General features: G+C 38.5%; 1 protein-coding gene across 1 annotated transcript; it reads right to left on the reverse strand.

Annotated features, from left to right (window-relative positions):
- Positions 1 to 438: 438 nt before the first annotated feature.
- Positions 439 to 18,897, reverse strand: LOC137541715 (myosin-4). The gene is made up of 41 exons (XM_068263174.1): positions 18,877 to 18,897; positions 16,207 to 16,255; positions 15,624 to 15,837; positions 15,376 to 15,519; positions 15,131 to 15,287; positions 14,461 to 14,488; positions 14,207 to 14,321; positions 13,905 to 13,997; positions 13,045 to 13,108; positions 12,168 to 12,266; positions 11,953 to 12,056; positions 11,713 to 11,851; positions 10,412 to 10,530; positions 10,157 to 10,306; positions 9,888 to 10,058; positions 8,557 to 8,866; positions 8,397 to 8,464; positions 8,182 to 8,269; positions 7,981 to 8,098; positions 7,714 to 7,837; positions 7,485 to 7,621; positions 7,147 to 7,402; positions 6,809 to 7,051; positions 6,548 to 6,724; positions 6,317 to 6,462; positions 6,089 to 6,179; positions 5,605 to 5,994; positions 5,396 to 5,522; positions 5,189 to 5,307; positions 4,211 to 4,407; positions 3,850 to 4,033; positions 3,574 to 3,739; positions 2,980 to 3,104; positions 2,586 to 2,894; positions 2,297 to 2,500; positions 2,076 to 2,201; positions 1,712 to 1,882; positions 1,517 to 1,621; positions 1,295 to 1,390; positions 1,066 to 1,197; positions 439 to 585 (listed from the first exon to the last, which is right to left on the reverse strand). The coding sequence occupies exons 3-41, from the start codon at positions 15,822 to 15,824 to the stop codon at positions 571 to 573; spliced, it is 5,808 nt and encodes a 1,935-aa protein (XP_068119275.1). The 5' UTR covers positions 15,825 to 15,837; positions 16,207 to 16,255; positions 18,877 to 18,897; the 3' UTR covers positions 439 to 570.
- Positions 18,898 to 23,824: the final 4,927 nt, after the last annotated feature.

Genomic DNA, 23,824 nt, shown 5'->3' on the forward strand with positions numbered 1-23,824 from the left:
TGGTCCACTTTGTATTTGAGTTTGATGCCCCTGAGTAGAGGAGGATTTTTTAAAGAAAATTAAAAATAATAATTTTACTTAGAAATGCCTTGTTGGTTTAGGTTACTTAAGTTTTTGTTTTTCTATTTAATGTTATGTTTACTTATAACCCTTCATGAGTTCATTTATTCAACAGAAATGCCCATACTTCCTCTCATAGATGCCAAGTTCCTGTACTCTCCCACCAGAGTTGCATATTTGCCACCAAACTTTGTCAATTCAAAATCTATGACAAATCAAATATCGCCCCAGAACCCCATTTCTGGTCAGTTCAGATGTGATAGACCCAAATTCAAGTATGGGAAAGAAACATTTTTTTTATCTATATAAAAAGAACAATGATACAAACTTTATCCTACCTCCTTATTTTTCTAAAAGACAAAAACATGAATCCACAAATTCAGATACTGACTGCAGATAGTTTATTTGCATCTAGAGCCTAAGTTATCTACAAAGCAGGTGACATATTTACAAAAAACGGTTCATATTTTATGACCACTCTTGTAAATATCTTCTTTTCGGTCCTTCACTTTATTCTTCAGCCTTCTGTAAGAAGAAATGAAAAAAAAAATAAGTAAAGACAAACAAAATTACATTTTATTTAGCAGTTCATCTTCAATATTTTTATTTTATAGTTAGAATTCCACTGATCAGAGTAGCAAATCATCAAAGCTTTGTGCAATGAAAATGTATTTGGCTTACGTTCATAGAACGCCAGCTCCAATTTTATTTAAAGCAAACCGAGTAGCCTGAGAATAGCAGACAGATAAGGACTGCTGTCATTAGCAGTAGCAATGAGCAAGCAAAAGCTTTTATCAGCGGGGGTAATCTGGGTGGAGAGATAGTACACTGTGCTCCATACAATTCTGAAAAGTCACACTTGATTAGCTTCACACCTTCCCCTGGATAAATAAGGGCAGAGGGAAGGTGAGGGAGGAAAATGGTACCCCTATAACTATTAGAAACCAGGAAAACCTGCTTTAACCCCTTAATGTAACAGAGAAGTTTAAGAGAGGCGCAGCTCACCTTGCCAATGTCACGGCTCTTGGCCCTCAGTTTGTTGACTTGGGATTCAGCAATGTCGGCACGCTCTTCAGCCTCCTCCAGCTCATGCTGAGTCTTCCTGAATCGGGATAGATGTGTATTGGCTTGTTCCTCCTAAGAAAGAAATAAGTGTATGAGAAAACACAATATGGAAATGTGCAATTTACCAAACTGTAGAAATATAATTTTCGTCAACCAAATGTACACTTACGGATTCCTCAGCTTGTCTCTTGTAGGCTTTGACCTTCAGCTGCAGTTTGTCTACCAGGTCCTGAAGCCTGAACACATTTTTCTTGTCTTCTTCAGTCTGTAAAATTATGGGGAAATTAATGAAGAGCAGGATATACTGAAAAGACATGGTCTATCTAAGAAACACATTGTATTATATACCTATAAACTTGTATTATAAAACTTTTTTACTACTATTATATACCTGGTATGTTAGCTCCTTCACTCTCCTCTCGTACTTCCTTACACCTTTGATGGCATCAGAACCTCTCTTCTGTTCAGCATCAAGCTCATTCTCCAGTTCCCGTACCTGCAAAAAGAACATAACATAATGTATTTTGCAAAAAAAAATGTAAGGCAACAAGGTCTCAAATGTCCTATCTTTCAAACTGATATTTACCCTGGCCTCCAACTTCTGCAGTTGCTTTTTGCCACCTTTCATTGCCAGCTGTTCAGCCTCATCCAGGCGATGCTGGAGGTCCTTTACAGTCTGTTCAAGGTTCTTCTTCATCCTTTCAAGGTGAGCACTGGTGTCCTGTTCCTTCTTCAGCTCTTCAGCCATCATAGCAGCCTAGTGAATCACATCCCATCAGCATAGCAGTACAAACAAATAATGACCTTCTACATTTTAGAAAACTCAGTCTGTGAAAATATATCTGACAAATTGGTCTGTAAATGACAACATTTAAATAATATATAAACATTTCTGGATTTTTCTGACCCTCATACAACTCGTTATATGTAAATTTGTGAATGAGGCTTACATCAGTGATTGCCTTCTTGGCTTTATCATCTGCATTTCTGGCTTCCTGGACAGCTTCCTCTACTTCAGATTGGAGTTGAGAAATATCAGACTCCATCTTCTTCCTTGTGTTGATCAGGCTAGTGTTCTGTTAGATAGACGTAAAAAAAAAAAAAAAGAAATGTCTAAACATGGTTTTGGAATTTTGCACAAATAGTGTAAGGCAAGACACCTCATCCATACCTGTGAGTGGAGAAGCTGAACACGCTCTGTAACGTCAAGTAGCTCTTGCTCAGCCACTTTGCGGCCACGCTCTGTCTGTTCCAAAGCAGACCTCATCTCTTCAATTTCTACTTGCATGAGGTTGTTTCTCCTCTCTACAATAGCCAGTTGTTCTTTCAGGTCATCAGCTGCTCTAACAGCATCATCAAGATGCAGTTGAGCATCCTATGGTGAAGGAATATAGAGTGATTGGTCATATTTCGAACCCCTCTATGGAGAAGTCAAGGTTTAAAGTATCTTTTTTTTTTACCTTGAGTTGTCCCTGAACATTCCTGAGTTGTTTCTGGGCCTCAGAAGCTTGGCGGTTAGCATGGCTTAATTGGATCTCCATCTCATTGAGGTCTCCCTCCATTTTCTTCTTCAGTCTCAGTGCATCATTCCTGCTTCTAATCTCAGCATCCAAAGTGCTTTGCATGGATTCCAGGGCCCTCTGGCTGTTTCTCTTAAGCTGCTCAATCTCTTCATCCTTCTCAGCCACCTTTCTGTCAATTTCAGACTTAACTTGGTTCAGTTCAAGCTGGATACGAAGGATCTTGGCCTCTTCATGTTCTAAAGATCCCTGTATGTTAAATATTGTTAAATATGGTGAGCTACATTGTCATAATGTCTCAGAGTTATGGCATAACAGCTTACAGCTTACTCACCTCAGCTTCTTCTAGTGCTGATTGAAGGTCAGATTTTTCCTGCTCAATTAGTTTTTTATTTTTCTCAATTTCATGGATGGACTTTCCAGATTCTGCAACTTGTTCTGTTAAGTCTGAGATCTCCTCTACAAACAATAAGAATAGAGTATATTATTGGAGTATTGATCCATCATTAGAAAGCAATGGTAAAGAGCAGACACAGGTATGAGGGTACTCAAGAAGTGATTATAGTTACAAGATGATCAATGCAGAAAGAATTTAAGTGACTACAAAGAAATGGCAACACGCATATGCAAAACATATTAATACTCCAACATTTTCCTGGAAAGCGATCAAGCACACCATAGGATGATGATGAGATGTGATTGGCAGACCAATTTTAAAGCTGTGTGATGACTGGGTCTTCAGATCCAAGAATGTAGAGAACTTTGCTGATGCTGAGTTCAAGAACAGCAGCAATGAACAGTATTTGTGTAAAATGGTAGCATCTGAGAACATACAGGTACCATATACTGCACCACCAAAATTAGAATCAGCTTAACATTCTAAGAAGTAACATTACTCTTCCTAATTCCCATGCAAAATGCAACTTACGTTGGAGGTTTTTGTTTTCCCTCTTCAGTGTCTCGAGCTGATCAAGGGCTTCTTCATATGAGTTCTTGATCTTGAACACCTCTGTGCTCAGCCCTCTGGATTCTTTCTGAGCAGCTTCAAGTTCAGCTTGAGCTTCCTCATATTTCTGCTTCCATTCACTCAGGACCTAAAGGATATTATAAAATAAGTATATTTATATATATATATATATATATTCATATTCAAATTGCAGCACTTTTTTAGAAAACTTTCAGTTTCATATTTTTTTCGGCAAACCTTGTCAAAGTTTCGTTGCTTCTTATCCAAAGCAGAACATGCTGAGTTGGAGCGCTCAACATCTACCATAAGGTCCTCAACTTCACCTTGTAGTCTTTGTTTGGTCTTCTCTAGAGAGGCACACTTAGAGTTAACTGCTTCAATTTGTTCTTCAGCCTCCTGAAGACGCTGGGCCAGTCTCTTCCTTTCATAAGACAAATAATATTTGTGCATTGGTTATTTCAGTCAGAAAACAAAGACACCGAAAACATGAACTTATCTGCACAAATGAACTCATACAAACTTTAATACTGTGTACTTTTAAGGGGAAACATTTGAAAATCCTAAAATCTACTTATTTTGAGACTTGACATGAACTTACTTGGCTTCTTCCAGTTCTTCTGTGCGCTGAATGGCATCTGTCTCATATTTTGTCCTCCATTGAGAAACTTCACCATTGGCCTTGGACAATGAGCGCTGAAGTTCACCCTTAGCCTCCTGTTCCTCTTCATATTGCTCCCTCAATAGGTCACAGTCATGGCGGGCAGACTGAAGGGCATGGGCGAGTGCATTCTTTGCCTTGAAGGGTAGACATTAAATTATTTTAACCAAAATGTTTTTACCTTATGTGATTAAAAAAAAATAACTAGGGAAATAGTGTGGGGGTTTTTTTGTCAAAGAAAAGAGGTGTGGAAATAGTACAATTCCGTTTCAGAGGCAGCATCTAATAGCTCAGAAAGCTGTGTTTAAGAGTGTTACTTTTTGTGGACTAAAAATCTTGTTTTAAAACAGCCCAGATGTAGGAACTAACATTTGCTCTGTGAATGGATTTGCTGAATGGCTTGACACCATCATGCTCTGGGGACTGCAGGGTGACAGAGTATGAACAGTTGTCCAAGAAGACAGCAGCCCTAAGTTCTGCAAATCAGTACAATGGCAAATGCTTGTTACAGAGGGTCCTGGCCATGTATTGTAAAAGTGATTTTAATGAGATATCAGCTTAATAAAGGATTTTAATATATTTTAGATTTGATTCAATGGTTTTGCCACTGAGTACTGCATAACGCTAGGGAACCATTTGTGAATTAAATAGGGTTGTAATGCCTTTTACAGACAGTAGGGTGCTAGATCAAATGCATTGTTCCTTTCCTTATCCCGCCTGTCAGAAGCCACGTTGTACGGTACGACATCATTGCTCCACCTCCCTTCATAACAACATGATGTGTTACTTGGATGTAGACCCATCTGTACAGCTTTTTACTCAGGACTTTTGCCAGAGGAATAGAGCCCTAAACTCTACTGGTGACATTCAATCTAAGTAGACCTTAAGAAACAACTATTTGACCATTTGATAAGATACCTTGGTTTCCTCCTCAAGCTGTCTCTTTAGCTCTTCAAGTTGTTGTGTGAAGGCTTGTTTTCCTCTAGTGAGCTGAGAAACAAGAGATTCTTTTTCCTCCACTTGCCGACCATATTCACCTGTTTCACAAGATTAAAATTAAAACCATCATATTTTTGTCTCTTTTACTTATGTCTAACCTTGTTTATTTTAGGCTGTGGACATTACCATTTTCTGTCTGAAGACGTGCTCTCTGGGTGTTCAGGTCATTAATTACTCTTACATGCTCATCTTCCTTTGTTTTAACTTCACTGTACTGGTCCTCAAGTGTTCTACACATTTTTTCCAAGTTTGCCTGCAGAGTAAATTAAAGTAATTATTTTTATTATTCAATGTATGGGTTCACAGAAGGAGCTCTAGACCTTATCATCATTTACCTTAGCCTTAGCGACAGATTCCATGTTGCCAGCAAGGTCATCAATCTCCATCTTGAGCTCACTTTTCTCTTTCTCCAATTTTTGTTTGACCCTCTGAAGGTTATCAATTTGTTCACCGAGTTCAGCCACACTGTCGGCATGCTTCTTTCTTAGAGCTGATGCAGTGGCTTCATGCTGCAAGGTGGCCTCCTCCAGGTCACGCCTCATCTTCTGGAATTCAGCCTCACGCTTCTTGTTCATTTCAATCTGAGCAGAGGTTGCACCACCAGCTTCTTCCAGACGTTCACTAATTTCTTCAAGCTCTCTGGATAGGTCTGCACGCTGCTTCTCAGCCTTAGCTCGAGCAGCACGCTCTGCCTCAATTTCTTCTTCAAGTTCCTCAATGCGAGCCTAAAATACATAGAAGTAATTATTTTCTTGCAATTCATAGACATTATACAGTGAAGTAAAAATAATGTGCACCATGTTTATTGATCTAGGTTACCTGAAGCTCTTTAATTTTCTTCTGTAGCTGAGCACCAAGGGCTTGCTCATCTTCAATCTTACTTTGAAGTTGGCTGATCTCAAACTCCTTCCTGTTAGGATAAGGTGAATAATTATTTGAAAATTCAGGTTATGAGATCAAGCACATATCAGCACTGTATAACCCAAAAAGGTACCGAATATAAACTATCAATAAAACAGGTATAACGTTCAGATTAGAAAAACCTACTTTTTAACTTTTTCATCCAGCTGCTGCCTGTCATTTTCTAAGTCCATAGTGGATTCCTGAGCCAATTTCAGATCACCCTCCAGCTTTCTCTTAGCTCTCTCCATTTCCATGCGCAGCTTCTTCTCTTGCTCAAGAGATCCCTCCAGCTAGAAGAATAAACTCAATCATATAAGTGATATTTAAACCTTCTAGCAGACAAATTTTAATATTTATTTTTGAGCTTTCACATACATCATCCACTTGCTGTTCCAGCTTTGTCTTGGCCTTAGTCAGAGTGTTGACTTTGTCTTCCTCTGCTTGGAGATCATCCAGAGTTTGTTGGTGAGCTTCTTGAAGAGCTTTCTTTTCTTTAGTAAGTTTGGCAATGCTTTCATCAAGAACTGCCATCTCTTCAGTGAGGTTCTTCACCTACAGTTAAAAATGTGAGGATATTTTAGAACTACGCACTCTTGTAATTGTCTATTATAAAAAATGTGGAGACATTTTAATTACTTTGTTTTCTGTGGCATGTTTCTCCTTCTCTACTTTGGCCAGCGTCAGCTCAAGATCATCAATATCCTTCTTCAGCTCAGAGCACTCATCTTCCAGTTTCCTCTTCTTGGCAGTAAGTTCTGCATTAGACTCTTCTTCATCCTCCAGCCTCTCATTAATCTCCTTGACTTTGGCTTCCAGCTGAATCTTGGCTTTGATGAGACCCTCACATCTTTCTTCTGCATCTGACAAGCTTTCTGATTCCTGTGAAGTAGATTTTATTATTAATTATTCTCATATATATTTTTTTTATGCAAGTGTTAGCTTTCTATGGTGAGTATAAATGGCAAATAACTTACAGAAGCAACTTGGAGCAACAAGTCATTCTTTTCTTGAAGTATGGCTACCATCTTCTCCTCAAGCTCCTTTTTCTTTGCTTCTGCTTTAACTAGAGCCTCTTTTGTCTTTTCAAACTCATCCTTCATGCTCGCCATCTCTTTCTCAGATTCAGCACTCTTCAAAAGAGGCTTGATCTTGAAGTACAGTTTCATCCATGGCCAGGTCTTCACATTCATGAATGCTCTGATGTTGTATTGGAGGCTGAAGATGGACTCTCTGTAAATAAATGAAATAATTAGTCACTTAGAGCAAATCATTCTTTGTTCATAAAATGAGAAATTATTACAATTGTAACTACCTTCTTTCCATCATCCTCGTGAACTCAACTCTCATGAGGTATCCTCTGCAAATGGCCTGAGTACGAGTAATTAGTTGGGCTAACTTCTCATCTCGCATCTCCTCAAGAACACCCAGGAGACCAGCTTTGAAGAACACCTATAAATTAAGCAGCACCAAACAGAAATATAGTTTTTTTTTTCATCTTGAATAATATGTTGACCTAAACCTGAAGAAATCGCCAAAAGTACCTTGGTGTGTCCAAACTTGTATTGTGTGTGGTCAACATCTATGGATCCAAGAAGCTTCTCAGAAGCCTTCTTGCTGTCAATAAACTGACCTTCTGGGATAGCACTTGCATTCAGGACCTTGTAACTATATTTGAAACAATAGTACTTTAATAAATTAAATAAAATATAGAGGGCTGTATTATTTTTTGTTGTCTTTACTGTTTTAGCATTTCAATGCCATTTTTGGTTAACACTACATTTGCACAGTATGCTGGAAAAATTCCCTACCGTTGTTTGAAGTCACCATAGAGGATTCTGCTGGGAAAACCTTTTCTGCAAATCCTAATGCCTTCTAGCACACCGTTACATCTAAGTTGGTGCATAACCAGGTGATGATCCATAATACCTAAAGATAACAATCAGCATGTTTACCATAGTTTTGGCAGGATAATTGTTACACATCTCACAGAAGCAATTTGTTTAGCTTACCTGGGGTCTTGGTTTCATTGGGGATCAAGCAACGTACAAAGTGAGGATGGGTGCTCCTCAAGTTGGTCATCAACTTGTTCAGATTTTCCTATAGTATGACAGTTATAAGTGATTACTCTATATTATACACTAATACACTAATTGAACACTCATACACTAAACTGTTGGCATTCATTTTCATAGATAAAAACAACAACAAAAAAAACTATATTTACCCTGAAAAGAGCAGACACAGTCTGGAAGGATGAACCCTTCTTTTTGCCACCTTTCTTGCCACCAGCATCTGATAAAGAAAAGCAATCAGTAAGTTAATTAAAAAAAAAAGTAGTAGTAAAGGTGCAGCCTATTAATGGTGGTGGAACAATGAAAAAATACCTGCATCTGTAGCAGCATAGCTTGAATAGAGGAAGGACAAAAGCTTCACAGAAGACTTCTGGTAGAGCCCAATGACGGTCTCATTCAGTGGGTCCTTATTCTTGTCCAGCCAGCCTGAGATGTTGTAATCCACAGTTCCTGCATAGTGGACCAGGGAGAAGTGGGCCTCAGCTTTACCTTTGCCAGGTTTAGGTTTCTGGAAGTTGTTGGACTTGCCCAGATGCTGGTCATACAGCTTGTTGGTAAAGGATGTATCTGTAGCCTTTGGGAACATGCACTCCTCTTCAAGGATGGAGAAGATGCCCATGGGCTAAGTACAAAACAGAATTTCTTAAGAAAATGGTACACATACACAATATAGTTATCTATTAACCTATTTTAGTTCCTGGACGTAGAAACTACATCCAGGAACCATGCGCGCTACCGCGCGCTCTAGGCCCGCGGTTCGTTAGCCAGGCAATCAGTGAATCGGGCTATGCTGCCCGATCACTGATTCCTCGGGCTATGCTGCCCGATCACTGATTCCTCTTCCCCGCTGAAAAAGCAACCGCTTCTCTCAGAAGCTGCGCTTTTTCTGGCTGTTGCCTCCCCCATGCGTCTCTCTAAGCGTATGTTACGCTTAGAGTGACGTCATGTAAACAAACTCATGGCCGCCATCTTGTGGCCAAAAAGTAAAACTACAACTAAAAGTAAAAAAAATAAAATTCAAACACACATTTACATTATAAATCTCTTTTTACATCCCACCCTCCCAAAACTACCCAAATAAAATGTTTAATATAAAAAAACAAAAAACATTACAATAAAAAAAAACATGTAAACATTTACCTAAGGGTCTAAACTTTTTAAATATCAATGTAAAGATGAAATATTTCTATATTTTTTTATTTTAAACTTGTAAATAGTGATAGATGCAAAACGGAAAAAATGCACCTTTATTTCCAAATAAAATATTGTCGCCATACATTGTGATAGGGACATAATTTTAACGGTGTAATAACCGGGACATATGGGCAAATACAATACGTGAGTTTTAATTATGGAGGCATGTATTATTTTAAAACTATAATGGCTGAAAACTGAGAAATAATGATTTTTTTCCGTTTTTTTCTTATTCTTCCTGTTAAAATGCATTTACAGTAAAGTGGCTCTTAGCAAAATGTACCCCCCAAAGAAAGCCTAATTGGTGGCGGAAAAAACAAGATATAGATCAGTTTATTGTGATAAATAGTGATAAAGTTATAGGCTAATCAATGGGAGGTTAACATTGCTCAAGTGAAAACGACGGAACGCGAATGGGTTAAGTTAATTTATTGTATTCTGAAACTTACCTTCTCAATCAACTCAATGCAGGCAGCCAAGTCCATGCCAAAGTCAATGAACTCCCAGTCAATTCCTTCCTTCTTGTACTCCTCTTGTTCCAGCACGAACATGTGGTGATTGAAGAACTGTTGCAGTTTCTCATTAGTGAAGTTAATACACAGCTGCTCCAAACTGTTGAACTGGTTTGAAGAAGATAAATGATTCCATTATTGCTGCACAGCCAGAACAAATACAAGCAATTTATATGTTTATGTACTCTTGGGAATTTGTTACTTACATCAAAGATCTCAAATCCAGCAATATCCAAGACGCCAATGTAGTGCTGTCTTGGCTGCTTGGTGTCCAGCTGCTGGTTAATACGGATGACCATCCACAAGAACATCTTCTCATACACAGACTTGGCCAAGGCACCCACAGAGTTGTTCACCTTTAAGATAATGATGACAAATGAAATGTAATGCAGTATTACGCCCTAATTTGTGCTATGGTATTTTTAAGAAACACCAACCAGACATACTACAAACATAAATACCTGCTGGACTGTTTGACCTTTGGTCACAAATTCATTGCCGACTTTAACCCTTGGGTAGCACAAAGCCTTCAGCAGATCAGCTGAGTTCAGGCCCATCAAATAGGAAATCTTGTCAGCCACTGTAAAACAACAGAAGTTACAATTTAATAGAGACATACAACTCATGGAGATAAAGATATTCAGAGTTCATAAATACAGCAACGAAAATAATAATGAACATGGGAAATTTTTAATAAATCTTTACAAGTCATCAAATTTCAGTATGGTGAATTCAGATCAAACAAAAGTTAATTATTCCCCCTCACACATTTCACTTTGCATTACTGAATAAACTAAGTAAGTAAAACATACTGTAAATTCCATGGCCATCTAGAGCTGAAGTATATGAAGTATGTTTGATTTTTTTGAGAGGTCACATCTGGAGTATATGATACAGTTTTGGGCGCCACACTGTAGGAAGGACATTAACATCTAGAATGCGTACAAAGATGAGCAACTAAATTAATCAGAGGGGTGGAAGATCTCACTTACCAAGAAAGGTTGGACAAACTGGGTTTATTCAGCCTGGAAAAAGGGTGACTGGGAGGTTACCTGATTAACATGTTTAACTACATCAGAGGGCAATACAAAAGCTTGGCAGATAAGCTTTTTATCCGTAGGTTTGTGCCATAGACAAGGGGACATCTGTGTCTGGAGAAAAAAGTTTTTGCCATCTATTTAGAAAGAGGTCCTTCAGAGTAAGAGTGTTTAAAATCTGGAATATCTTACCTCAGGAAGTAGTTATGGCAAACTCTACATCTGCATTTAAAGAGGGCTTGGATGCTTTCCTGGCATTAAAGGCTATCCACGGCTATAATTACTAGCTAATTCCCAGCAGTGTTGATCCAGGGATTTAGCTGACTGCCATCTGGAGTCAGGAAGGATTTTTTCCCTTTAAAGGCTAATTAGCCCAGGCCTTGTAAGGTTTTTGCCTTCCCTTAGATCGATTGAGATAGGTGCGGATTCAGGGCAGTGTTTTTTTTCCCCTTTTCTTTCTGGTTGAACTTGATGGATGGATGACGTCTTTTTTCAACCAATTTAACTATGTAACTATGTTAATATTTTAAAGTTATTTAAGATGCATGGAATGACCAGGTCCTATGGAGAAGGACTTGACAGAATACAGATGCAGTAAATGGTAAACTACCAAGTTCTGTTGAGTCTTCATAGTTTGTCAGAAAATAAATCGAAAGAGTAAGCTGCGATGGAGATACGTACAACAGGTTAGTATAGGATGTTGGGATAGAGATCTTTATGCTCACCTTCTGTGCCATCAGGTTCGGCCTGTTCCTCTCTTTGCTTCTGCTTGAACTTCATATTACCATAGTGCATAACAGCACCAGTGAGTTTATAGATACCCATCTTCTCATCTGAATTGAAGCCCAGGATATCAATGGCACTCTTTAGTGAAAGAGATATTAAACAAAATAAAATCCACAGTTACACTTCTTGTATCAGAAGTATATTTCCATGGTCTGTTTCTCATTAGACTTTAAACTTACATCAGTAGCCATCAACTCCTCTTGATCGTCAATGCTTGCCACAGTGAGCTCACCTTGGCTGACAAAGGGGAAGTCGTAGGGGTTGGTTGTAATCAGCAGTTGATCTGTAAAAAATGGGGAATTTTATTTTTGATGACAAGATACCCTGTTTTGAATCACACAACCCCTTGGGGTGTGTAATGGAACACATACAATTCTTCTGTTTTGTGACTTACCAATCAGCTCTGGCCTCTTGTTGGACATGATTTGGTAGAAGATATGGTAGCTCCTTTCTGCAGACAGCTGGAATGTTACTCTGGACTTTTCCAGAAGATCTGGAACAATTGACAATTGAAAAGTTCCATAAAGTATAACAATAGCTTTATGCAGTATCTACAGTTTATACATTTTAAAGTGGTTTCTGCATTCTGACTTGCTTATAGCACAGGTATAACTTTGTCAAACTTGCAGCAGTAATTCTGCTGTCCATGACTTGTGTTAGAAAAGCTGTAGGCAATGTGTATCAACTGATAAAACCATTTTGACTATAACTCTCAGATGTACCCCATAACCCAAAAACTCTGGACAACAGACAGTCTGAAAGCATCCAAAAATGCAGTGTAATCTAGAAAATGGCTGTCAGATCCCACTATAGAAGACTGTTCATGACTAAGGGCCTGTTTCCACTAGCCGTGCATCATTTCATATTTTCCTAATAAGGTTATATACTAGCACATGAAACATTTTCACGTCCTATGTCTTCTACTATCCACAGTCTCTGATGTAATACAAGAAAGAGCCCAGGGGTGTTCTGGTTGGGAGCTCATTTACAATTTGTTCCTAACTGAGAGGAATATGGAAGGAAGCATTGCCAATTTTATATTTTACACAAATATACTTGCCTACTTGACCAGAATGACTCTTTGCCATAAATCCTCTCTGGACTACTGACCCAGAACACGAGCATATATCAGCTGCTTTGACTCCACATGACTATTTAAGCCAAAGGATCGGCATGACAGCCAAGGAACTGGTATTTTTTCCAATGAATGAATATGGCAGCCTCCATACACATCTGTTTTATAAATAAATGACCTTGCCTTTGAAACTTACATGTTTCAATATCAGCGGAAGACAGTTTTCCTGTGGTCCCGAAGTGGATTCTGATGAATTTACCCTTTTCATGGACAAAAAGGATTTGGGTCAACCAACTTTTAGAAATTTGGCAACAACATACATGTCTATGCTTAAAGTGTAACTCCACATTTGTTTAAAGTGTACCCGAGATGACATGTGACATGATAAGATAGACGTGTATATACAATGGCAAGCATACAGACACTTATGTTCCTTTTTCTCTTTTCCCTGCAAGAAAAAGTTAATACTCAGCTATGGAACTGAAGTATTTCTCCAGTTGGGCTCACCGATAACAAATTAAAGCTATAAAAACACTTTCCTAAGCAGATAACTGGGAATCTGACTGCAAGGGAAAGAGACACTGCGATTGAGCAGAGACTATAAAACATTACATTTGAATGTAAATGTTTATATATCAAATAAAACCTTGAGATATCTAAAAGTCATTTTTAGGAGTAGGAGGACAAATCCAATTGTTTATCTAATTTGTTTATTTTCATCTCGGGTTCACTTTAAAACAAATTATACTGGATATATCATAGATGCAATGACAATGCAATTTTATTAATATTGCTATTTACGTTAAGCCTGCAAGTGTCTATGTTTTTCTAGGCAAGCTGAATCATGCTTCTTTGCAGTAATGGCAGCACTGCACTGTTAAGTGGAAGTAATACATCCAATTATTTTTAATGTTTGCATCCAGCAGTAAGTAATTATTACAGATGCCTTAGAGTCAGAGTGTATTAGTGATTTGAGATAAGACTAATTTGTGTGAAAACGAATCTATAAGATTTTATTCTTGTACAAAACATAAAATTGCATTAGGGCCAACTTACAAAGCGGGATGAGTTGTCATTTCTCACGGTCTTGGCATTGCCGAAGGCCTCCAGCAGTGGGTTGGCCTGGATGATTTGATCCTCCAGATTCCCCTAATAGGTGTAGAAAAAAAAAGTCATATTTTTGTGGTGTGTCCTGCTTAATGACTTTTTGTTGCTTGAAAGTACAGGCAGGTGCAGCGGGATACAATCTCCACCCATCCCTACCAGTTCCTGATGTTTAAATCCCCATTCCTAGGATGACAGGAAATTCTCTTCCCGCACTCACCTGCACTTCAAAGGTAAACATATAATGCACAAACCTGTATTTTTCCAGGTTGCTCCTCCTTCTTCTTTGTATCACCAATAGCTGCAATTGTTGCAAAATATTGGATGACACGTTTCGTGTTTACAGTTTTCCCGGCACCAGATTCTCCACTGAGGGCAAAAAAAGAAGAATGTTGTATGTTTTGGGACAAGACAAGAAGAGGATCAGTTATTCCAGTTTCATATTGTGCTATATTTGGTAACCTTTTCCTAAAATGATGTATTAAAAAAATATTTTTTTCATACTTACGTAATCAGGACGGACTGGTTTTCACGATCTGTTAGAAAAGGACAGAGAGCGATAAACGTCTATTAAACTTTGTTGTAACGCTGAAATCAGCCAGATCTAGAAAAGTAAGACTACGCTCTACATTTCAGCTGTGTAAGTGCCTTTGCCCTAAATACATTAAATGTAATATAGTTAGGTAAAAAGACCCAGTGATGGATTCAAAAAATTGGCTTAAAGAACATTACACAGCAGCAGTCAATAATAGACAGTAACTGCTGGGACATAAAAACAACTCGTTGAGTGTTGAACCTGCCTTAACAGTTGGGAAAGCATTAAGCCTTAATTAGGGTATAACTTAAAAAAAATAGAAAATAGGAGATTTGGTGACAGTAAAAAAGCATACAAAATTAAAAAGAGGGGCAGAATGTTTTGGCTATTGTGCATTTTTTTCTTAACTATACTCTATTTGAATTACACAGTGGGGGAGGGAAAAAGAGGCATATCCATTTGGCTAAGAGTCCTTGTAGTTTAAAGTAAATATCTATATAAATAATATTTTATTATTACAAAGATTTAAAGGATAAAACAAAATCTTTTACATTCTAGTTGACGTGTTTTAGCTGACAGAAAAAGCTTTAGTTAGTTCATTTTCTTGTGGTGCCTCATTACCGTTAGTTTTCCAAAAACTCACCAGTCAACATGGCCTGATAGGCGTTATCAGAGATGGAGAAGATGTGGGGTGGGGCTTCCTGACGCTTCTTGCCTCTGTAGGCAGCCACCACCTCAGGGTTGTACACAGGCAGCCACTTGTAGGGGTTGACTGTGGCGCAGAAGAGGCCTGAGTAGGTCTATAGAGAGCATAATAAATATTGTGAATAACAATAAGCTAGAACCAAAGTTTAATATAAGAAAGGCTGCCCTAATTAGGAGACTTACGTAGATCATCCAGGCTGCATAACGCTCTTTGAGGTTATACAAGACAGATGGTTCATTCAAGTGGGTCATCATGGCCATGTCTTCAATTTTGTCGTACTTTGGAGGGTTCATGGGGAAAATTTCATCTTCCTTCACTGTTACAGTCTACAGAAAAGTTTGAGATAATATTGAGTTACCCAGTGGTTTTTCTTTTTTGAACATATATCTAACAACGTGTCTATTTAAGGTTTTTTTTCCCCTTCACTTACGGTGTTATCTTCTTTCTTTACGGTAACTTTTCCACCATCTCTGCCGGTGACAAGGCCCTTTACGTACATCACCTTCGGGTCAATCACAAAGACATTTGTCTTTGCGTCAAAGGGTCGATTCTGAGCCTCTATCCTCTCCTTTTCTGACTTTCGGAGGTACTGGGCAGCCTCCCCAAACGCAGCCATCTCACCGTCACCCATGGCTGGTGTTGTTCTTCATGGACAGAAGACACATTTTAATATTGAGAATGACAACTAAGACACAATCATTAAAATTTGGTACATTCATATGACTCCATTTTAGCATTTCAGTTAATGCCCTACTAATATAGTCCAAGGTTTTATGATATAAAATGAAAAAAAAATGTAAATGCTAACATTTGTATTGTTAGATATATCAGTTACGGTATCAGGAAATGCATTAAAGTTTATTTTAGCCACAAAAAAAAACAAACCCTCTTTCAATTAAATTTATGCAATTAAATTGCACGGGCCAACCAAAGAAATGTCAAATAATTAGTAATAATAAGTCGTATGAATGCAGATATAAGTTTTTAATTAAAACTTATGGGGCTATACAGACCTTCTTGTGTCCTTCTAAGATGAAATAAGTAAGTTTCAAAGGACTTAAGCTGTAGATAAAAACCAAATATCAAAATATTAACAGCAACATAAAAACAGAACTGTCTTATGCATCACATATATGCCAACTTTGTTGACGTGTATGTAACTTAAAATAGTCTAGGGTGATTTTTATTGGAATAATTTTAACCAAATCATGTTTATTTAAATAATTTAAAATGCTTTCAAGACCTTATATATTCATAAATTCATTAGGGGACAGAATTCCTAAATAAAAATAATTCAACGCAATCAATATACATTATTGACTACAGTTACACTGTCAACAATGTTGTATATAATAAGAACCCAGATTTTAATTAACTTATGATATATGGATCCCCTGCCTTTATAGAGGACTGTGGCAGATTGTGCCGGACACTCACTAGCTTTTAGCTAGAATCATAGCATTGAGCACCATCTTGGTGGCATTAGATTACTTTTATGATATTATTACTTTGTCAGTAACATAACTGCTAATATGTTTAACGGTAACTTTGAAAACTAAAAATAATTGGAGAAAGTTGAGTATGTAGTTGAATCAGTTTATACCTAACTGTCCACAGTGAGCAATATCCTTTTTGCATCTCCAAGGAACAGTTTGGTAAAAAGTTCTGATGTCCTCTAAAGCACAGTTCCCCAACCCTATCCTCAAGGCCCACCTATCCTAGCCTCAAGGCCCAAGGACAGGCTGGGGAACACTGCTCTAAAGTGAAAGAATGAGTAAAATCACTTGTTTTAGAATATTAGCAGAGGTGGAAATGTTATCCTTCAAATGTTTATAATGAAGAGAATTTGAATGGCAATGCACTTCTTGGAAGTGACACTTCTCCACTGCAGTTATTCCATATAGTTCCTTACAGACACTGTAATATAGAGATGTTCAGGTTTGCTGCCAGTCAATGGATTAGTGCCAGCGTCCTACATGCTCCTACTTGGTGCATCGATTTCTGCAGCAGAGCGGAAAGCTTCTAGGCCGGGAGGACTACACAGAGTGCAGATTTTAGGCTATCAACTAAGTTTAACTTTAAAACTTTTAACTTTAAAAACAAGGAACACCAAGAGCCCCAATAGTGTAATATGTACTGGATAAGGTGGCAATAAATTTGTATTGCTAGATACTCACAAGTCAGGGTCACCAGCAGGCAACCACTGTAAAGGCAGGTGGGGAGATTATCCTGACCCCACTCAGGATTAAGAAGTCGACAGGAAAAAAGGGTAGCAACCCTCCACCCAGGGTGGACTCGAAGTTGTATATAAGGAACAGAGGCGCCAAAAGTATAAAATTAGATTAAATGAGCTTAAAAACCAACTTAATTGGCAAAAATGAAAGAGGAAGAAGTGGTCTTACCTCCCTCAAGCAGACACGACAATGACTGCGATTCAGACAGTCAAACACATTTATTAGAAAGTCCAAAAAAATTGCAACGCGTTTCGCAGGCTCAATCCCGCTTCATCAGGCAATACAGGGAGGAGTATCACGCGATCTGCACATGGATTCAAGTTAAGCGCCTCTGGCTATCAACTAAGTCTAACTTTAGTTTCAGTAGTTTCAGCCAATTTTGGAAAAAATAAATATATATATTTTATATAAATATAAAATATATACTTTAAGAACGTTTGAAAAATTAAAATATTATTATTTTTGGTGTTTAAAAACTTATTACATTAGATATTTGTCTTATTTATATTTTATATTTATCCTCTATGTGTCAACATTAATCTTAGCCTGTTTTATGTAGCCTTTCCCGGATTTTATTATTTTACGTTGACTAAAAGTATTGTATCAAGAATCACTTATATATACATATATATTACAAGTTATACATGTATTTGTGCATTTGGTCTTAAAATCAGCTAGCTCATTTAGAGCCACTAAGCTCTAGGAGTTATACTGTAGTATGAGTCCATGGCTAAGCAGTTCGCACTCTCGCCTTGCAGCACTGGGTCCCTGGTTCGTATCCCAGCCAGGGCACTATCTGCAAGGAGTTTGTATGTTCTCCCCGTGTCTGAGCGGGTTTCCTCTGAGTACTCTGGTTTCCTCGCACATCCCAAAAACATACAGATAAGTTAATAGTCTTCCCGCAAAATTGGCCTTATACTATGACACATACACGATACAAACATAGACATATGACTATGGTAGGGTTTAGATTGTGAGCTCCTCTGAGGGACAGTTAAGTGACAAGACAATATACTCTGTACAGTGCTGCGGAATATGTTGCGCTACATAAATACTAAATAATAATAATTTTAGACAATGGAAAGATAAATGGCTGTAATTGGGTACCAGCAGATATCTGAATAAGCAAACATTGCCCTGCACCTCACCCCCCCTCTGGACTCCATGCAGTTATTGCACTACCCCAGTAAAGTACCTCCTCCAGAAAATGTGTGAGCTTCCCTTCAAGGATGGTAAGTACCCCTTCTGTATACATTTTTTCATACTAAGCAAAGGGGTTGTCTACTTACAGGGCTAGTTTTGTTGGAAGAATTTGAATAATTACGAACTGATAATTATAAGAAAAGGAAACTCCTTTGCCTAATAAATAGTAATAGTTTACATTGGAAACACCATGCACTTGATGTACTCTATCACTGAGTAACACATGGACCCTGGGGACAGGCTTACCTCTAGATGCAGAGCCACTGAAGGATAAGTGGCTAGAGTGATGCTAATACTTTTATACAGTGTGATCTGCTCAGGCAGCATTATTGCTCTCTATATTTGGAGATTAATATTACGGGCTCTCAGCTGTAAATGTGTTGATGCTGTCATTTTACTTCTGTTGACTGCCGTATGATACCAGATACGAGCAATACACGAAGACCAACCATATGGACAATCCATTTTTTGTATAACGTGTCTCCTGCTATGTGTTCGCATCCAAGCTCCCCGGATTCTTAATTTAGAATGGCGATCTGAAACAGAACCGAGGTTCTCAGTGTCGCCGCAAATCCGGGACAAAATTCCGTCTCTTTCTCAATGAACTTTTAGTCCAGTTTCATACTAAGCTCCAGGCTGAGTGTAATTTACAAAAAAACAGATGCTCTTGTGTTGACAGCTGCCTGTAGCTGTGAGGATTAAAAAGAATTGGAGTAAAGTAGCTGTTGTTTTATTACCAAAAATGAAGCCGATATCTGGGAGAAGCTGTTTATGCTTCAAAATCAGAACGTTTTACGTTGCACAGGTTTGCTTTTAGCACTTTTTTCCAGTATAAGTCTATGGTCTGTATTTTTTTTTCATCTTCTCTTTAAAGTGAACCTGAGGTGAAAATAAACTGATTAGATAAACAATTGTATTCACCCCCTACTCCTTAAAATGACTTTATCAGATATCACACAGTTTTATTTTATATTTAGGAATCCGAGGAAGAACCGCACACCACTATGGAGATGCTGGACCTGAGTAACAGTCAGTGATGAATTCAGAAGGTCCGCACACTCAAATGTAGACCAAGTCTTCTGTTTTATTCAAAAAACATGACAAAATTCCATTCCATAACCAACGATTCGTTTCGGGGCCCCGTAGGGGTCCCCTTTGTCAAGGTAAACACACAGAATGGTAGATGTTGTTTTATCACCAAAAAAGAAGCTGTATATTCTTTAAAATCAGAACTTTTTATGTTGCACAGGTTTGCTTTTAGTACTTTTTTCAGTATAAGTCTATCGTCCTTATTTTTTTTTTTCATCTTCTCTTTAAAGTGAACCCGAGGTGAAAATAAACTGATTAGATAAACAATAGCATTTACCTTCTACTCCTAAAAATGACTTTTTCAGATATCCCACAGTTTTATTTTATATTTAAACATCTAAAAAGTAGAATAAATGTTTTGTTGTCTCTGCTCAGTGGCAGCCTATTAAGTGTCTCGAAATGAAACTACATGAGCGATTAACCTTTTTTATGATCTCCCCCTGCTCTCAGAAGTTGTATTCTGCCAGGAACATTTTTATGGCGGTAATTTGCTTATCAGTGATGTTTACCATATTCCCGACAAGGTACCAACAAGACAGAAGCTTTCACTTCCATGCCTAAAAATTAACGCTTTTAGGCAGCAAAATAAAACAAGTAAAACAGCTTGACAACTTTTCAGCACTTGGTAATTGAAAAAGTCCCAAAAAGGGACTGACATAACATTCAATAAAAATGTTTTTCCTACTTTTTATTACCGATGCAGTTACCATACTTGCTTTTATACACAAGAAATATTGTCTGTTTACAAATTCCCAAAGTACAATTTATCTGCTCTGAAAGCTGCCATTCCATTTTATTGCATAGCTGCTGTATTTATATATTATAATCTATCTAGTGATCACTTCTCAACTGCACACATACTAGAAGCAGAGAGAGCTCAGTTTTTGCTCTTCACTAATGTATACTAAATGTATATGACAAGGGAATGTAAACAAAAGATAATGCTATCACCTCATCGGATGTGGCCAGAAGCTGCCCCTTGAAGCAAAGAGCTTTCCACTGAAAAACAGAGTGCTGTGTTTAACTGTTTGAATGCTGCTCTGCTACATTTGTTTGTGGTAGTAGAATCAGAATCAAAATCAAAATAATTTATTTCATTAGATTTATTTATCATTTATTTTATAGATTTTATGTTGTAAATAATTGTTAGAGGAAAGAGGAAATGCCGAGTTTCATACCACTTTAAAGAAGGGCAGATAGTGAGAGACACCCAAAGTGTCCCAATTGCTAGGACCAACTCAGCTGTTTTCCACTTTAAAAATGTGTGAAAAAGGCGTGCAAGCATATTAGCTTGATAGTTGAATTATAGAACATTTGGGATCTCACAATTAACTTAAAGAGAATCTGTATTGATAAAATCGCACAAAAGTAAACATACCAGTGCGTTAGAGGACATCTCCTATTACCCTCTGTCACAATTTCGCCGCTCCTCGCCGCATTAAAAGTGGTTAAAAACAGTTTTAGAAAGTTTGTTTGTAAACAAACAAAATGGCCACCAAAACAGGAAGTAGGTTGATGTACAGTATGTCCACACATAGAAAATACATCCATACACAAGCAGGCTGTATGCAGCCTTCCTTTTTAATCTCAAGAGATCATTTGTGTGTTTCTTTCCCTCTGCAACTATCTTCCACTGAAGTGTCAGACTGTTTCTTCCTGCAGAGTGCAGACAGCTCTGCCTGTATGTAATTCTTGAGTATGTGAAAGCCCAGCCAGCTCAGAGGAGGATTTATCCAGCTTGTAAAAGATAATAGAGCAGAGAGAAGCTGCACTAATCTAAATAATACACAGGCAGTGTGCAGAGAGGGGCTTGGAGGGGGAGATGCATCACAGAACCACAACACTGAAGAACTTGGCAGCCTTCCAGACACAGGCTGACAAGTCTGACAAGGGAAAGATACATTGATTTATTACAGAGATGGTGATAGTAGAACGTGCTGCAGTAACCCAGGACACATTAGAATAGCTTTTGGAACTTGTAGGATGGAAGAAAACCGGATGAAATTTTTGTTACGGAGTCTCTTTAAAACCAGGTACTAGAGGAAATGCCACAGCCCATCAACTTGTGTGCAACCATCCTCAACCACAATGCTGCAAAGGTTAAACAATCCTGCATGTATACATTTTATTTTCCCTGCAGTGACATTATTTAAACTGGGAAGTGCTCTGCATCAATCAGACATCAATGATCATTACCTTCTCCTACTGTCTAAAAGGAGTGTGCAATTGTGCAATCATGTGTCATCTCAGATAGATGACACAGCTACTGTAAACACAGTTCTATTTGAGTATCAGTTTTAAAGTATATAATCTTAGGCAAGAAGATGAGAGTTCAGCAGTGATTCATGCTAATTCTTTAAACGGCCCCTGAGCAGACCCTTAAAGTGAAAATCTGCACTTACCTGGAGCTTCCTCTAGGTCCCCATAGCCCGCAAGGTCCTTCAGGCATCCTCTAGGTTACCTCTGTGGTCCCGCTAGTGGCCCCGTTAACCACTTGAGGACCGTGGGCTTTACCCCCCTTAAAGAGACTCTGAAGCGAGAATAAATCTCGCTTCAGAGCTCATAGTTAGCAGGGGCATGTGTGCCCCTGCTAAACTGCCGCTATCGCGCCACTAAACGGGGGTCCCTTCACCCCCAAACCCACCCCCGCTCATAGAAGATTTTATTTTTTGTCACAAGTTAGCGGAAATTGATTTTAATTGTTTTTTTTCACAAAGTGTCATTTTCCGCTAACTTGTGACAAAAAATAAAATCTTCTATGAACTCACCATACTCCTAACGGAATACCTTTGGGTGTCTTCTTTCTAGAATGGGGTCATTTGTGGGGTTTCTATACTGCCCTGGCATTTTAGGGGCCCTAAACCGTGAGGAGTAGTCTTGAAACCAAATGTCGCAAAATGACCTGTGAAATCCTAAAGGTACTCATTGGACTTTGGGCCCCTTAGCGCACCTATAGTGTAAAAAAGTGCCACACATGTTGTACCGCTGTACTCAGGAGAAGTAGTATAATGTGTTTTGGGGTGTATTTTTACACATACCCATGCTGGGTAGGAGAAATATCTCTGTAAATGACAATTGTTTGATTTTTTTTACACACAACTGTCCATTTACAGAGAGATTTCTCCCACCCAGCATGGGTATGTGTAAAAATACACCCCAAAACACAATATACTACTTCTCCTTAGTACGGCGATACCACATGTGACACACTTTTTGCAGCCTAGGTGCGCTAAGGGGCCCAACGTCCTATTCACAGGTCATTTTGAGGCATTTGTTTTCTAGACTACTCCTCACGGTTTAGGGCCCCTAAAATGCCAGGGCAGTATAGGAACCCCACAATTGACCCCATTTTAAAAAGAAGACACCCCAAGGTATTCCGTTAGGAGTATGGCGAGTTCATAGAAGATTTTATTTTTTTGTCACAAGTTAGTGAAAAATGACACTTTGTGAAAAAAAACAAAAAAATCAATTTCCGCTAACTTTTGAAAAAAAAAAAAAATCTTCTATGAACTCGTCATACACCTAACAGAATACATTGGGGTGTCTTTTTTCTAAAATGGGGTCACTTGTGGGGTTCCTATACCGCCCTGGCATTTTACGGGCCCAAGACCGTGAGTAGTCTGGAAACCAAATGTCTCAAAATGACTGTTCAGGGGTATAAGCATCTGCAAATTTTGATGACAGGTGGTCTATGAGGGGGCGAATTTTGTGGAACCGGTCATAAGCAGGGTGGCCTTTTAGATGACAGGTTGTATTGGGCCTGATCTGATGGATAGGAGTGCTAGGGGGGTGACAGGAGGTGATTGATGGGTGTCTCAGGGGGTGGTTAGAGGTAAAAATAGATGCAATCAATGCACTGGGGAGGTGATCGGAAGGGGGTCTGAGGGGGATCTGAGGGTTTGGCCGAGTGATCAGGAGCCCACACGGGGCAAATTAGGGCCTGATCTGATGGGTAGGTGTGCTAGGGGGTGACAGGAGGTGATTGATGGGTGTCTCAAGGTGTGGTTAGAGGGGAGAATAGATGCAAGCAATGCACTGGCGAGGTGATCAGGGCTGGGGTCTGAGGGCGTTCTGATTGAGGGTGATTGAGTGCCCTAGGGGCAGA

Source organism: Hyperolius riggenbachi, chromosome 12, assembly GCF_040937935.1.
Source record: "Hyperolius riggenbachi isolate aHypRig1 chromosome 12, aHypRig1.pri, whole genome shotgun sequence".
NCBI classification, from domain to species: Eukaryota; Metazoa; Chordata; class Amphibia; order Anura; family Hyperoliidae; genus Hyperolius; species Hyperolius riggenbachi.

Coding starts and splice junctions, on each gene's coding strand:
- LOC137541715 (XM_068263174.1), bottom strand. CDS start 15,824: ATGGGTGACGGTGAGATGGCTGCGTTTGGGGAGGCTGCCCAGTACCTC. Junction 5,523..5,604: donor AATCTGTCGCTAAGGCTAAG/GTAAATGATGAT, acceptor TTTACTCTGCAG/GCAAACTTGGAAAAAATGTG. Junction 3,105..3,573: donor GGAAAACAAAAACCTCCAAC/GTAAGTTGCATT, acceptor TATTGTTTGTAG/AGGAGATCTCAGACTTAACA.